Source organism: Amborella trichopoda, chromosome 9, assembly GCF_054954075.1.
Source record: "Amborella trichopoda isolate Santa Cruz 75 chromosome 9, AtrichopodaSantaCruz75HAP2 v2.0, whole genome shotgun sequence".
Taxonomy (NCBI): Eukaryota; Viridiplantae; Streptophyta; class Magnoliopsida; order Amborellales; family Amborellaceae; genus Amborella; species Amborella trichopoda.
The window spans coordinates 13,203,271-13,218,797 of NC_142344.1; the positions used below are offsets into that span (position 1 = coordinate 13,203,271).

Here is a 15,527-nt window from a genome sequence, read left to right on the forward strand (position 1 = left end):
AAATTCTTTGTTTGTTGCAAATGGATTGTTGTCATGATGTAAATGTAATCTCTATATGAGGCAACAACATTTTATGATCCTTATCATAAAAATAAAAAAAAACAAGGCTCATAACTTCCAACCTGTCAAAAGCTCACACAAACAGTAGGGTCCAAAACCCTGGGCATTGTCTCAACTCCCAGGCTTTGGGTTCCAGGGTCCCACATTTCCCCACTTAAAAGACTCAAGTTTTCATGGGGCCATTACTAGGCTTTGTTAATGGGGAAAAGAATCCTACTTGCAATTTTGGTTAGGAGCAACACAGAAAACAAGAGTAGTCCATGTCGGGTAGCTTAGAAATGTTGACAAAAACAGCCACTATTCCAAAAAGACAAATGGATAAACTTTGAAAAAATAGATGAGCAAGTGAGAAATGTTTAATATGAAAAGAGGTAATTAACATAACAGAGCAGCCATACAAAACGTCATCGCAGATACTTACATTATCTGTACATAATACCCCTAAGGAACAAATCTTACAGCTTCCTGAAGTCATTGCATGCCGACATAAGAACCACAGGAGATCAACCCAAGCATTTTCTAACCACTGAATCATACAAGCAAGCACAACCATTACTTCAGTTTCAAACTTAACATCTTTCAACATGTTCCATTTCATTGTTCTCTTGCATGTCATCGGACCCTCGTAGGTTACAAAGAAGAGAATCCCTCCCACTCAAAACAATCTGGAAGAAACCATTTACCTGTTTACTTACGAGATCAAGACCCTGAGCAAGCCGGTTCACAATCTCTCCCATCTCTTTCACAGGCTTATGCAGTGACTCGGTTTCTATTTCACCAACATCTGAGTGATGGCACAGATTCTCAATCATCATATTGAGGTCGATAACACATCCATCAATGAATTCCATTTCTTTGATAACAGTAATAGACCCTGCTGAGTATAACCTCCTGATTTCACCATTAATACAGGTTTGCAGATCATTGAACGGAGAAGACCATAGCAACTCATCAGGGACATGCAAGTCAATTAAAGGACCGGATGAGCCAGAGAGGGCAGCTGTAAATACAGTGCAAACAAACACTGTTTGAGCCTTGAATCCATACATGGCCCTCAATAGAACTTTCTCTTTGCTAGAGGCTTTTAATTTGGTCGAACATAGAAAACCAGCCAGTTCCCGTAAGAGCACAGAGCAGCTCTCAAGCTTTGAATTTCTTGGTGAAGCTGTGCATAATGCTTTCGACCCAATTAGGTGCATCCATTCAAGAAGGGAATCATGGGCACGAAACAACTTATCGGTTGAAGAAAATCCAACCGATAAGTCCAACACATGCAAGATATAGTTGAGTATAAGCAGGCCCTGATCCAGTTTTGAGATTTCGAAAGTCAACGCTATGCAAATGTCAAGTAATTTTGCACTGTCTTCCAAGTACGCATGCATCCATTTCTCGTCCCAGCCAGATGTGGGAAACTGAAGATCTGTAATGAGGGTCTTGATGTCAGTGTGGGTTTCCGATAAAGTCTCCATTGCCAGTCTCATCCAGGAGAGGGTCAGAATATCTCCTGTCTCCCTTGGCATCAGCTTCATAATTCTATCAGCTAAGCGTGCCTCAAAGGCTGTCAACAAGGGGATAGGTTTTGGGGAGAGCGGAGAACGCTTGGGACGCCTCATCTTGAAGGGATTTCCAAAGGGGAAGGAAGGATGATGCCCATCATGTGGACGGCTCATGGTTTAATCTATCTGAAAACCATGAAGAAGTGCTTATAAAATATAGGAAGGTTAAAGTTAAATAGGCGTCGACTTATATTACCTGCAAATATGTGGCCTTTTTTTGGGTTGCATTCCTTAGATAAGGGAAAACTATATTTGATCCAGCACAAATACTACATGATCAATATCAAAATGCTCATTTCTTTGTGTAGATTGAAAACCAAGTAACATTATCCAAAAAAACAAAAAAAAAAAAGAAAAAAGAAAAAAAAGCCTCCCCTCTGGTACAGCCATCTAGAGGTAACCCCAATTATTAAAAAAAAAAAAAAAAATCTCTTTGTTCTGTTTTCTTTGTGCACCCTCTGTTTCCCCTCTATTTCCCCTCTTGTACAGTCATCTAGAGGTAACCCTGTATTTCCCCCTGTATCTCTCTCTGCGTACCCTCTTTTTGGCTTCCTTTTGTCTCTTCTCACAAGTCAAAAGTTCTATTTCATATTTTCCACTTTATTTGATTTGATTATTGGATTTGAATTTTGAAATTTTAAATAAATTAAAATATAATATTAGCATATGAATAGATATTCTTTATTTGAAATAATCTCATTCATATCTATATATATGTAGCCATTGTATTATATATACACTATGTTAGTACCTCAGATGTTTCATATCCATTTTACTCTCAGAACATATTCTATAACATATTGTAGAATGAATATACATAGTATGGAATATGAAATATTCTATTTTATTCAACAACAATATAGTAAATTGAAGGGAAGACATGACTCAAAAAAAAAAAAAAAGGATTACTTTCCCTTAAAATCCAAAAATGTGAGCCCTAACCCACAGATTTCGCAACAAAGCATGATGGGATTTGGTTTAAGAAACAGCTTCCTATTTTAACAAAAAATGGGAAGCCATTTTGTTACCATTAGAATAGTATTTTTTCTCCAATGGGTCAAAATTGTTAAATAGGATTCCAATTGGGTTAGTGTGCGATTCCAAAAAGGTAGGAATCTCGAATCCCATTTCGATTGGAGTGTGACGCATGATTCCCAGAAAGTAGGACTCTCAGTTCTTGCGATATGCATTTCATGGACGGTGATTCCATCAATAGAGATTGTCTAGCTGTCTGGGATTCTTCGCTTCCGATTCCTAAATCGATTATGAATCTTAAGCATTTCCAACATGTACTCCATCCATCTTTATGTAATCTAGGTTCATGACAGGTAAATCACAAGCAAAGTGCCCATCACTTGCAGTAAATCGTTATGGACATTATGAATTTAATTTGAGGCTCATCTGGTTGACTGCAAAACATGTAACCGACTCATTGTCCATTTTTAACTACTCTCCTGCTGCCCCCCACTTGTTTTACATTTTCTAAATTTTAATCATGCATTCATACATTACCCAAGAAGTTCATACAAATAAGACGCCTTTGTTGTTAAAAATGTAAATGACACCAGGAAGTGGTAGGTTGCAACAGGAGATGAGGAAGTTTTCCTTGAAAAGGGCTTCGCCTGGAGCCAAGTTTGTGAGGCCTCTGGACCCCACTGACCCCTATATGAGCCTCTTAACTGCAATAACTAAGGAAGGGGTTGAGGAGAGTGAGAGAGGAGGGGTATGACTATGAGGATGATGGCTTGGCATCATTACCAAATTCGGAAGCATCTGCTGGTGGTTGTAGAGATTGGAGATAATGTTGGTAGTGATTGTGAAACTACACTATCAAATTTGAGTTCATCGGATTTGTTGTCTTGTTTTGAGTTTTGCTGGTTAAAGTTTTTGAGTTTTGACTTTTTGTTAGTTGCGACTCTTGTGACGTGTGTTGTACTTTTGTTTTGCTAATGACAATGTCGATTGTTGACTATGGTCCCATGTCATATGGTTTTAAAATGTGGCCGCATCGCCGCGTATGCAGCCGCATCATGCGGAATGCGCTCACATCTGCATCAGAAACAGGTGCATATGCGCTTTTGACAGATGCGGCCGCATATGCATCGCATCAGGCCGCATCGTAGCCCCATCGCACCGCATCCCAGAACTACAGTGTCTGCCAAAAAAATTTCTGTTTTGCCCCTCGAGGAGGGGAAAAATGGTCTTTTTGACCATCTAAATGTGAGGGACACTGTTTAGCGGGGTATTAGGGCCCTAAACAAAGATTTTCAGCCACTTTGGTGCCTTTTTTTGGCAGGGCCTAAACAAAGATTTTCAGCCACTTTTGTGGCTTTTTTTTGCATAAATCAAGGGAAAAAAAAATTTAGGCGGAAATTGTTTTTTCATCGAAATCTTCGATTTGGCGGTTGTTTGATACTTGGATGTTTCATTGGATTTGGGGATATTACGGTGAATTTGTGATAAGAAATCAGGGGTTTCAGAGGCTGTGAAGAAATCGAGCACTGCTTCACAGAGTCGGTAAATTTTTATTCCTTCTTGTACAATAATACTGTTATACTTATTTTTGGGGCGATGTCTTCTTCTCAAGATTCTAGTAATAAGGATCCGACTCGGAAATATGCTAAACTAAAAAATCCGAAAGATAAAAATTGTGTGATATGCTTGCTCTGTGGAAATACTTATATGAGTGGTATTTTTTGACAAAAAGAGCATTTAGCCGAAATTTCTGGGAATGTAAGAGCATGCCCACAAACTACAGATGATATAAAAAAGGAGATTTAGATAATATTTGGATAGATTGAAAAAAGATAAAGAGAAGAAAAAAATGAAAAGAAAAGAATTACTTGATGATATGCAATTATTTGATAATGATGTTGATGATGATGATGATGATGATATCTCTGAAGTTGCTATGAGGCAAAGGGGTACTCATACTCCAACATCAAGAGAGAGGGTTATAAATATTGGTGGTAGTGTTGAGAGAAGAACACCTCTCTCTAAGGGGTCAATGGATGCTTTTTTCACCCCTAGCCCCGAAATTGTGGTTCAGGAGAGAGAAAAAAACAAAACAAACCACAATTGAAAATAGATATAAGAAAAAACAGAGGAAGTCGGTATGTAAGTAGGATTGCAAAGTGGATTTACATGGATTGCAAAGTGGATTTACATGGCTAACATTCCTTTTAATACTATAACTCTGAATAATTTTGCATGTATGGTCCAGGCAATTGGGCAACATGGCCCAGGACTTGTTCTTCCGTCACTACATGAGATTAGGGAGCCCTTGTTGAAGGATGTTGTATTTGATGTGAATAAAATTTTGATTTCTCAGAGAGAAGGGTGGGAAAAATATGGGGCCAATATTGTGTGTGATGGTTGGTCCGATGGGAAGTCAAGGGCATTCATTTATTTTTTGGTTAACTGCCCAACAAGTACTTTTTTTGTTAAGTCTGCTGATGCATCAGACAAGTCACATGATGCTACATACTTACGTGCTTTTATGGATGAGATTGTCGAGTTTGTTGGAGAGCAAACTGTGGTAAAAATTGTCACTGACAATGGCGCCAATGACGCTGCAGCTAGGCATTTACTGACTTTGAAAAGGACGCATATGTTTTGGACTCCTTGTGCAGCTCACTGTGTTAATCTTATGCTTAAGGAAATGGGTACAACATCTTTATTTAGTGGGGTGATTTCAAGAGCTATGTTTGTTGTTCGATTTATTTATAATCACACCATAGTCCTAAGCATGATGAGGTCTTTTACAAAGAAGAGAGAATTAGTGAGACCGGGTATCACTAGATTTGCCACGTCATTTCTCATTCTTCGAAGCCTAGCCAAGTAAAAAAGTGCCTTGAGGATCATCTTTGCTTCAAAGCAATGGAGTCAAAGCATAAGGATGGGAGAAAGGCTGAAAATATTATTCTGAATACATCTTTTTGGAGTCAAATAATTATTGCATTGGAGGTGTCTCGCCTTTTAGTCAGAGTGCTTCGACTGGTTGATGGTGACGCGAAACCCACCATAGGCTACATACATGAGGCAATGACTAGGGCAAGAGCTGAAATAAATAATGTTTTAAAGGATGATGAAACTATGCGCAAGGCTATACTTGAAATTATTGATAGGAGATGGATACCGAGCTTCACAGGCACCTCCATTCAGCCGGTTACTTTCTAAACCCATCACTTCACTACAAGCACCCATCCATTGAGTCATATCGTGTAATAAATGGCGGGTTCTTAGATGTGCTTGAGAGGTTGGTGCCTGATAGAGATCTCCAGGCTGAGATCCAGAGCTATGAATTGATTAAGTTCAAGTTAGCCTTGGGAAACTTTGGGAGAGATATTGCTACTCGAAATAGGGACGCTACAAATCCAGGTAAAGGGCAAAAGTAACCTTACTTGTCTCTAACTTTATGTATAGTTCCATTGTTTATTTGCTTATCTATAATCTAAATTATAAACTATTATACAGCTGCATGGTGGGCATTATATGAAAGCGAGACACCAAATCTACGTCTCGCTATTCGAGTGTTGAATCTCACATGTAGCTCATCTGGTTGTGGACGCAATTGGAGTGCATTTGAGCATGTAAGTCCTTTACTCCTTATTCCTTAATCCTTATTTCTTGAATTTCAATTTTATAATCTAAATTTCTAAATATCTAATTTCAATTTCTACAACAGCTCCATACAAAAAAAAGAAATAGGTTGAGCAGAAAAAGTTGAATGATTTGGTTTATGTGCGGTATAATGAGCAGCTTAGGGAGAGGTATGAAAATCGCATGAAGCTCAACCCTATTCAAATGTATGAAGCTGATGATTATTCTACAGGTAAGTGGACCATGGATCCAAGACAAGAGCGTGTGTTTGTGGGTGAGGATCTTATATGACTTGATTTCGAGCTAGCAACAGAGGATAATGAAGAAGATCGACCTAACACTAGAGCACAAAGAAGTAGAGGAGTTGCTGGGTCTAATCGCACTCGCACATTAGCTTCAGAGGTCGAGAAGGAGGAAGCTGACTCAGAGGAGACTGAGGAAGAAGAATACATGGAGGCCGTCGAGGATGATATTGATGATTCAAATGACGACTCTCAAGACAACTTATCTGATTGATATTTGAAAATTTGACTCTCAAAATAGATGATTGCATTAAGTTATTAACTATTAACTTGACTTTTGCTTTGTAATATCACTAATTCAATATTTTGTGCTTATGGTGCAAATTTGTGCTCATGATTGTTGATTGTTGAATGTTTTATGAAGCTAGTTTCAAGTTTCTAGTTTCTATCAGAGGATAGTGGATAACTGGATACAGAATCTCTGACAGCTAATAATTTTGAAGTTAATCATTAAACTAAAATACCTACTATCACATATATCACCTCCATATTTTTTTTATGCATTAACCTATTTTTTTAGGTTTTTTAGAATTTTTTTACGTTTATTAACTGCATCGTCGCAATGCACCCGCATCCGGGCCGCATCAGCCCCCCCACCGCTTTTGGCTGCATCCCGCATTTCAAAACACTGATACTGGCATATATTGACAGATGGTTTATGTAAATATTTAGTGGCCTATACAATTTGTATGAATTTTAGGCGAGTTTCAATCTTATTAAGTTTTAGTAATTCATTTCAAGTTCAAACTCATATACATATGAGTTTGAAATAATACAATACAACATAATACCACAAAAAGAAGCCCCTAAAAAGATTGTTTTTTTTCAAATGATTGTTCATAAGTTTAAGTTTTTTGTTTTTTTTTTTGTCTATGGCGGGGGGTTAGGTTTGGTTTAAGGTTTTGCCATCCAAACCAAACAAAATCAAAATTTCCTACACTAGTCCTGGCAAATAGGTATCATCACCTAACTTGTAAGACCACATCTTTTCTAGTGCATTTTATAGGGTACCTATGAACCTTTCTCTACACAAACAACTACCATATCTCTCTTAAAATGCAACATGTCTTGTATGGATATCAACTTCATCGCTCAAATCAAATGCTATGAATGTCCACACTAAGTAACTCAGGTTGGTCACAGGCAACAGAATGAGGTCGACTAGTTCTCTAAGCTGGAACCCCTTAAGCATCCGCAAAAGGTGAGCTTCCAGTAGTCCAATACTATTTAATGAAAACTTGATTGGGGGGAACTATTTAATCCCACACTTTAATCCTCTCTTTGACTGGGTATCTTAGAAGATTATCTAGGCCTTATATGATGGCCTCAGTCTCGTTGTTTGTCTCAGGTTGGTAAGTACTCGAAAACTTCATTTGCTTATTGCATTTTATGCCACGGAGCTTTCCAGAATTAGCTCACGAACTCTCTCTGAAGAAAAGACTATGTGGCCTACGGCAGACCATGAAGGTGAACTATCACTCTGAAGAAAAGATCAGCAGCATGTGAGGCATCATATGTCTTCTTAAATACTAGGAACTTCGCTATCTTTGAAGAATGGCCTACCACCACATAGATAGAGTTGGACCTCCCATTATCTTAGCTAGCTAGCGCAAGGTCCATTCTCAAGCCTTCACATGGTGCTCTGGGAAAGTACCTTTAGGATGAGCAAAACGAATCAGTTTTAACAAGGGCTATGGTCTTATCTCAACCAAATTTCCCTTTTGAGACCATTTGCATGTGACTCCCCTACAATCTGCCCTTGCATGGAGCCCTTGAGAATATATAATCGAATACCATAGAACAGGTGATCATCATGAAGGACAGAAAAGGGGTAGGGCTTGCTAGTCCCATAGAGAAGGATCTCATGGATCTTCCTGAAATAAGGTCATCAAGATATGACTAGTTACGCAACTTAAAAATCTGTCATTTCGGAGGACAATAAGAGAGATTCGTAGCTCAAGGTGCTTGCCACCTGCTTCTCCATTGAGGACAAAAGAAACTCTTGCATATATGAACTCTACCTTGCATTGTGCACATTGAGCTTACTCTTAGAGTGAAGGTATGGCAAGGCTCATCATTTGAATTATAAAATATGAACTCCCAGTGGATCAATGAATGGCACCATTGTCTGAGGGTATGCACCACTACATTGAATTCCAATCATAGACGGAGCAATTTTGTTTACCCCCACTGCCCTCTAGTTAAAGAATGCCATGAGTATCCTTCTTGGCTAAGGAGTGCACCAACGCCAATATATGATCCATCAAATTTATTTTTCGAAGTCAAGAAGTTCGAGAACTAGAGTTTGGCTCATCTTCTTTATCTCTTTAGGAGTCTCATTGCCTGCTTTGGAACACATTAAGGGCCTTGATTTTAGGCAATTCATGAGAGGGCCCATACCAAGCTGAATTTTTAAATAAACTTCCTGTAGAGCTTGGCCAATCCATGAAAATTGTGAACTTCATGGATGTTGCTGGTGGTCAGCCAATTGAGCATGCCCTATATCTTTTCTGAGTCAATCTCAATTCGTGTGGAAGCAACATAAGCCCAAAAGACACTTCTTCAGGTTGATGTAGAATTTATCTTTTGCACATGAATCATCACCTATGAAATGTGTCCCTCATGTTCCTCTCTGTTTCAACTATAAACAAGAATGTCATCAAAAGAGACGAAAGTTGCCTATGAAAGGTAGCAAGGCACGAGTCATCATCCTCACAATTTTGCTAGGAGTGTTGGTCAGCCTAGAAGGCATAACCAGCCACTCAGAGAGAACGTCTTTTGTCTTGAAAACAGTCCTCCACTCATCCCTGAAAGGATAAGCTTTTGTGATAGTCATAGCGTAGGTCGATATTAAAAAAAGATAGTGGATCTGAGCAGCAGGAATATCATCTCCTAGGGAAATAGGAAAGCAATACTTCATTGTAATCTTATTAATTGCTTGAATGTTGATGCATAGCCGCATATGCATCATGTACCATCTTTACTGAAAGTGAGGAGGGAAGTATTTTCATGGACTCATGCCATCATGAACAAATCCCATCATCTGCAACTTACTGGCCAAGCTCTGCATGGTTTATAGAACTCATGTGGTAGGCATGGAGTTTAGGAAGAGAGACTCCAGGCACAGATCTATGGCATTCTGAATGTCTCTCATGATTGGTAACTTGTTAGGGAGCTCATCCAAGGCCAAATCTGGGAAGTCCAGGAGGACCTTCTGGTCCTTTGGGAGATGCTCAACTTCAGGCATCTGATGGTCAGGCTGACATCTCTCCCAATAAATGCATAAATAGCCTTGGTCTCTTTAACTTTCTTCTAGAAAAGGTTGCCTGGCTTCTCCTCTTTGGGAGGAGTTATTTCCAACAAAGATTTCAAGGTAATGTTCATGTTTTTAACCTTGAAGGTGTTACACTTTGCTATCATAGAGCCAAGAACATCCCAAAAGGATGTGGTTAACAATCATAAACCGCACATCAGATCAAACCTGATCGAGTAAGAGTTAGTCATCGAAAACATTATTAGACATCAGAAAGTAATTAGGATGGTGGTGTCATTCACCCAAGCAACCTATAAGGGTGGGATGTTTCTCAGTCTTCAATTTGACCTTGTAAACAAGCTCCCATAACGCAACACCGTAGATGCTCCCAGCATCAATAATGAGGTTGCAAATATTTTTCTTGGCATTTAAAACTGAGTTTTGAAAATGCTTCTGCACGTCCAATCCTCTTAATTATCCTTCAACAAGGTGAATAGAGGTTAGACAACAAGTAATATTGAGAGGGCTTCAATTTCTCTGTCTTCTGATTGCTTTTCGACTTCTCAGGATGCTCGACTTCTTCCTAATTGTCTTCTTCGAGCAAGTTGAGAGTTTTGGAGGAGCATTGAAGGGTCATATGAACCACCCGCCACACGGGAAATATTATTTGGTTTTTGTCCTAGAGGGTAGGTCATCAGTAACCCCTTTGCCCTTTTTGTTGAAGCCGCTGAATTAGAGACCATGTTATATTTTAAGAACTAGGAAGGAGCTGCTGCTGGTAGTTCTTAGCAGCAGGATATGGGATTGGGCTAGAGGTAATGTGTTATGGAGATTGTACTGTAACTTGTAGGACCAAGGGGGCTTGGCTCCTACACAGGTGTAACACACGAGGTGGGCTTAGAAAGAAAAAGAGTTTGGGGGTAGGCATAGTACTTGGTAGTTCCAATTAACTCAAAGCTTAGTAGTCTAAACGGTTAGGGTATCATAACGAATGGAGGAATCCTACTAGGGTTTGGATGATGGGAAAATTGGAATCCTAGTGGGACTACATTTGCTACAAAGTTCAGGACAACAGGATGTTTGGGGGATATCAATGTCTCCTAATACGAATATGGTTAAGGAATATGAGATATTGATAGATTAGGATGAGCTAATGTGAAGGGGAAGGGATAGGTATAACTAGGGCAACCACAAGGACTGGATTTTAAGGGTTTAAAGGACTAGATTTTGAGGGTTTAATGGGGGTTGAAGTTGATTAAAAATAGCAGGTCCAGCAAGGGTAAATGATGGACATGAAGGGTATAAGGCGAGATAAGGGTTAATTTAGGGTTGGGGGACTTAAGGGTATGGGTGATGTGTTTGGAATGAGGTGGAATTTGTTATTAGCGCTTGGGAAGGTCTATTTCATGGGATAGAAACTGGGTGATGAATTTGGTTGAAGGGAATTTTGGAAGGAAAAGCACCAGACAAGGGAAAAAAAGGCTCCAATTTGTAAGGAAGACTGCCCTAATCTTAAGCTAGAGTTGTAGAATCACTCTACAGAAAGAGTTGGAGAATCACTCCTCAAAGAATGGTCTCTCACCATAATTGATGGAACTCAAACGTTATTTCTCAAAAATTGATTGCTTTGGCCACCAGCCTATAAATGTAGTTACGGTGGTCCATAAATCCTAATCTAAAGTTCTAAACATACTTTAACTCTAAAACAATCAATAAAATTTTCGTAAAGAACAAGAAGATAATTCTAAAGGTTCTAATCAATATAAGAACAAAATTATATCCTAAATACAATATTCTCTAAACTCATTACCACTAGGAAATAGTGGTAACGAAACCAATTTGGGAATCCACTCAAGAAACAACAAAAAAAATCATAATGTAAGGGAAATCACATGGTGGTTCACCTTTACTAGGAGATCCTCCCAGGGATCTACATCCCACCTAGAGTTTTCTCTAGGTTTCATGCGGAGTCTCTTATGGATCCACCTTGGCATGCCATCTCTTGCTCCCTTGGGTGCTATGCCATCATACCCGTGCCCAGCCTAAGGGTCATCCCCATCTAGGTAACCACTTTTTGTCCCTTTTTTTCCCCTCATTCTCATAATTTCCCTTCTTGACACCAAAATTCTGTAACTGATTTTTTTTTGGTTGTCAATGCAAATCTAGTTATTTCCAAGATGAGAAAAGATAGCCTTCGTTTCAAGATCATTTGTTTTAGATATATGAAGAAATTGGGCTAGCTTGTGCACCCATTATTTTTGCGAGGCTCCAACCCCAGTATTTCACACCATCACTCCATGAAAGAAGGGAGTTACAAACAAGTACGTCATGCCATGTACAGGTAGTTATCACTTAAAAAAAAGTGGGTTTCAAAAGCTTGTGCCATAAAAGAAGGGGACGATATTCCATACTTGGTAGAAGTATGGAATAGAGAACTCAAACTGAACACATCCACCATCCATGATTATCCAAGGCTATGTAAAAAAATCGCCCGCCCAGCCGCTTAGGCAGCTAGGAGGCCTCACCGTCCCACCCTGAGGCTATATGGCCCTGGGCGTGGCTGTAGGCCAGGGAGGTGCCCAGCTCCTACTGCCCGGGCGCCTGCCCTAGGCCCTTTTGGCGAGCCAAAAAAATGGCCATGCCCAAAGGGTTTTTTAGTAATTTTTCCCCACTTGAAAAGGGCGAAATACGTTATGGAAGGAATTTTGGCCTGCCAAAACCCTAGTGAGACAGATTTTCCTCCCAAAAATTTATTTTTTTCTACCTTGAATCGAAATTTTTTTGAAAATCGATTTCGAACTCGATGTTCTTGATATCTTGTGAAATCGAAAGGCATACGACATGGGCCGTTTTGGAGGCCAAAGAGGATGCAAAAGAGAGGTTTGGGCATCCCAAAGTAAGCGATTGAAGCCTACCTCAATTGGGTTTGGAAAGGTTAGTAGATTTAAATGTTTATGTTTAGGGTTTCATTTTTGGCTATGTTTGGAAATATAACTCTAAAGTATGGCTATGTCTATAATTTATAATGCAAAATCATAGATTTATAACAACCTAAAAAGATCACACATTTATAAGAACTCCTAAACCCGACCCCCCTGACCCTTTTACACCGTGGCCGCCTGGGCAGCTGCACAGCTGCACAGCTGCCCAGGGCGGTGCGGCTGCCCAGGCAGTTAGTACCCCTGACCGTCCAGGCGGCCACCCCCATCTTTTTTAACAATGATCTAAGTATGGTCTGTTATGAGTTATCACCCACTTTTATAGCTGCACCACACATAGATACGAACACATGCTTGCACACCCGCACACACAAAATTGGAGGAGAAGAAATCATCTGGACGACCAAGACACACAAAACCAAAATTTGAGAAGAAGAAATGATTAGGGCGGCCAAGGATACAGGACTCATGTTCACCCAAACTTTCCATCCAAATCCATTTTTTTTAAGTGTCTAGATGAGACCCGTGTGTGTGCAAAATATGGGTCTGTCTGGATCCTACTCTTTTCAGAGAAGATACTTTATTTATTTTTGATAATGTTAACTGTTATTTATTTATTTTTGATAATGTTAACTGTTAGAGAAGATACTTTATTAACATGCAAATCTGGTCCAAATTTCCTATAGCACAATATAGGCATGACAATTGCAAATGAAGGAGAAGATGTGATCTCGATGACCAAAGTTTCAGGTTGGTAAAAGATGGTGATTGCTTTCTCCATTAAGTTTCAGGTTGGTAATTTCCAACTCAGCCCTTTGCGAAGCCTGGTTCATATTTCAACCTTGGGCATTCTCAAGAGATTTTGGGGGAAATTCAGTGCTTTTGACAAGTTTCAGTTATTTTCCTACAAGCTTCAGCTAAATATCGACCATTTTAGAAAACAGACATCCATTTAACTAATTTTCAGTCCAAAAGTTCAATTACATGCAGAGTCACGGATTTCAACCATAGTTCCAAAATAAGTTCCAATCCACAACAAATATTCCCATTCAATAATTGATTGAGCATAGATCTCAATTTCATCCTAAATGGTTTCCACAAAACCAGGGAGCGCTTAATTTAGGTCAGAAAATTTAATCTTTTAAAAAAATTCCACATTCATCACAATACTTAATTAGAAACCAAAGCAGATCGTCCCCATCTAACATAGTATCAAGTTTCTGAAATGAACATAAAAACTAAAAACCTTCTGAAAATCTTGGAAACAGACTTAAAAAGTACCCTAGGTAGAAACCATGCAAGCTTTCAACATATATCATATAAACCCTAAGTTTTCACAGAGAGTTGAATGAAACACATGGCAATTTGTACAGATACAAGGCATGATAGCCCTCACACCTCCATCATCGAAATCCTAGCTAAGTCAAAAAAACTCATGGAACAAAACATAGAAAAGGGAGGAAACAAGCCCGCTCACCTAGAGAGATGAGAAGAAATTCCGAGGAATGTTGCAGAGTCACAAACGCTTCGCTTGATCGAAATCCAGAAAAACCCTAATCACAAGGAAAAGGCTCCTACCCAGTTCCTTCTTTTGAGTCCAAGTCGCATTGATCCCTGCCACTCCATCACCGTAGAAAAAGCAAGAGTTGTACTGTCATCACGGACCAACGAAGAAATAGACGGTGACGAAACAGAGAGTGGACCCATGACAATTCTTGATGGGGTGGCTTTTTTTTTTTTTTTTTTAATGGGGTAAGGTTTGAATAAGGTGTAAACCTTATACTATTGAAGTAAGGTGCACCTCAAAACCATGTTGAAAATACAGTGTAGGTACCGTAAAGCCTTGCGATGATATAAAAATCTATTGTTGCTCCAAATTATAAAATATTTAGTTTTAGAAAGGGTGACGATGAAGCAGATCTATAAATATTTGAAAATCTTGAAAATGAACGGTTCCAATAATGTGTTAGAAAATAAACTATTTTTAGATTGAAAATCGCTCTTTTTTTTGCATTTTTATGAATAAAGAGATCGAGATGATCAATCTAACGGATTTCTAGCATAAAAAAACCTTCATCTAATGGGATTTTTAAGGGCACTTTACTGGTACAATATAGGTTGACACCTTACATAAACGTTTTCTGGCTTTATTCCTTTCGAATGTGTCGGTGCAAGGATGGAAGAGACCGCATTTCAAGTGGAATATTCAACGGTTATCTTTTGACAATTAAAAACCCAACCTTTACCGATCCATTTCTTCCCCAATATTAAAGAATAAAGACAAATACTTTTGCGGTTTTGCCTAATGGTTTATAAAGCGGATCGGTGACTCGGATTGGGCACTTCAAAAACCGATTCAGATCCACGAATCGACCATTCGAATCGAAAATCAGTTGAATCGGTCGGATTAAAACATAAAAAAAATTCAAAAAATTTATTAAAATTCATTATAAATGTTGTTTTTTATGAATCCAATAAGAAATGATGACACTACATTATTAACTTTCATTTTTTTCATCAATTTGTGAAGATTGAGATGCTCTTTCCCTGCATGAACTTATATTGACCATTAAATTTACATCACACAAAAGAAATCATAGAATTATCATGGATTAATTATATAATCATATATGGACTACAATAAAGAGTTAATTAAATCGATGAAAATTTGGCCACTAAAATCTCGAATTGACGGAAAACCCTAATCCGCTAAAAAAACCCAAATTATTACAACCTAACTAACTATAATATTATATACCAACAATATTTTATAATTATTTTATTATATAAATAATAACAAATCCAAAATATTTTA

At 38.6% G+C, this 15,527-nt stretch overlaps 1 protein-coding gene across 1 annotated transcript; it reads right to left on the reverse strand.

The window, feature by feature from the left end:
- Nucleotides 1-415: 415 nt before the first annotated feature.
- LOC18424376 (protein BPS1, chloroplastic) lies at nucleotides 416-14,338 on the reverse strand. Its single transcript, XM_006828964.4, has 2 exons — nucleotides 14,190-14,338; nucleotides 416-1,742 (listed from the first exon to the last, which is right to left on the reverse strand). The coding sequence occupies exon 2, from the start codon at nucleotides 1,728-1,730 to the stop codon at nucleotides 630-632; it is 1,101 nt and encodes a 366-aa protein (XP_006829027.1). The 5' UTR covers nucleotides 1,731-1,742; nucleotides 14,190-14,338; the 3' UTR covers nucleotides 416-629.
- Nucleotides 14,339-15,527: the final 1,189 nt, after the last annotated feature.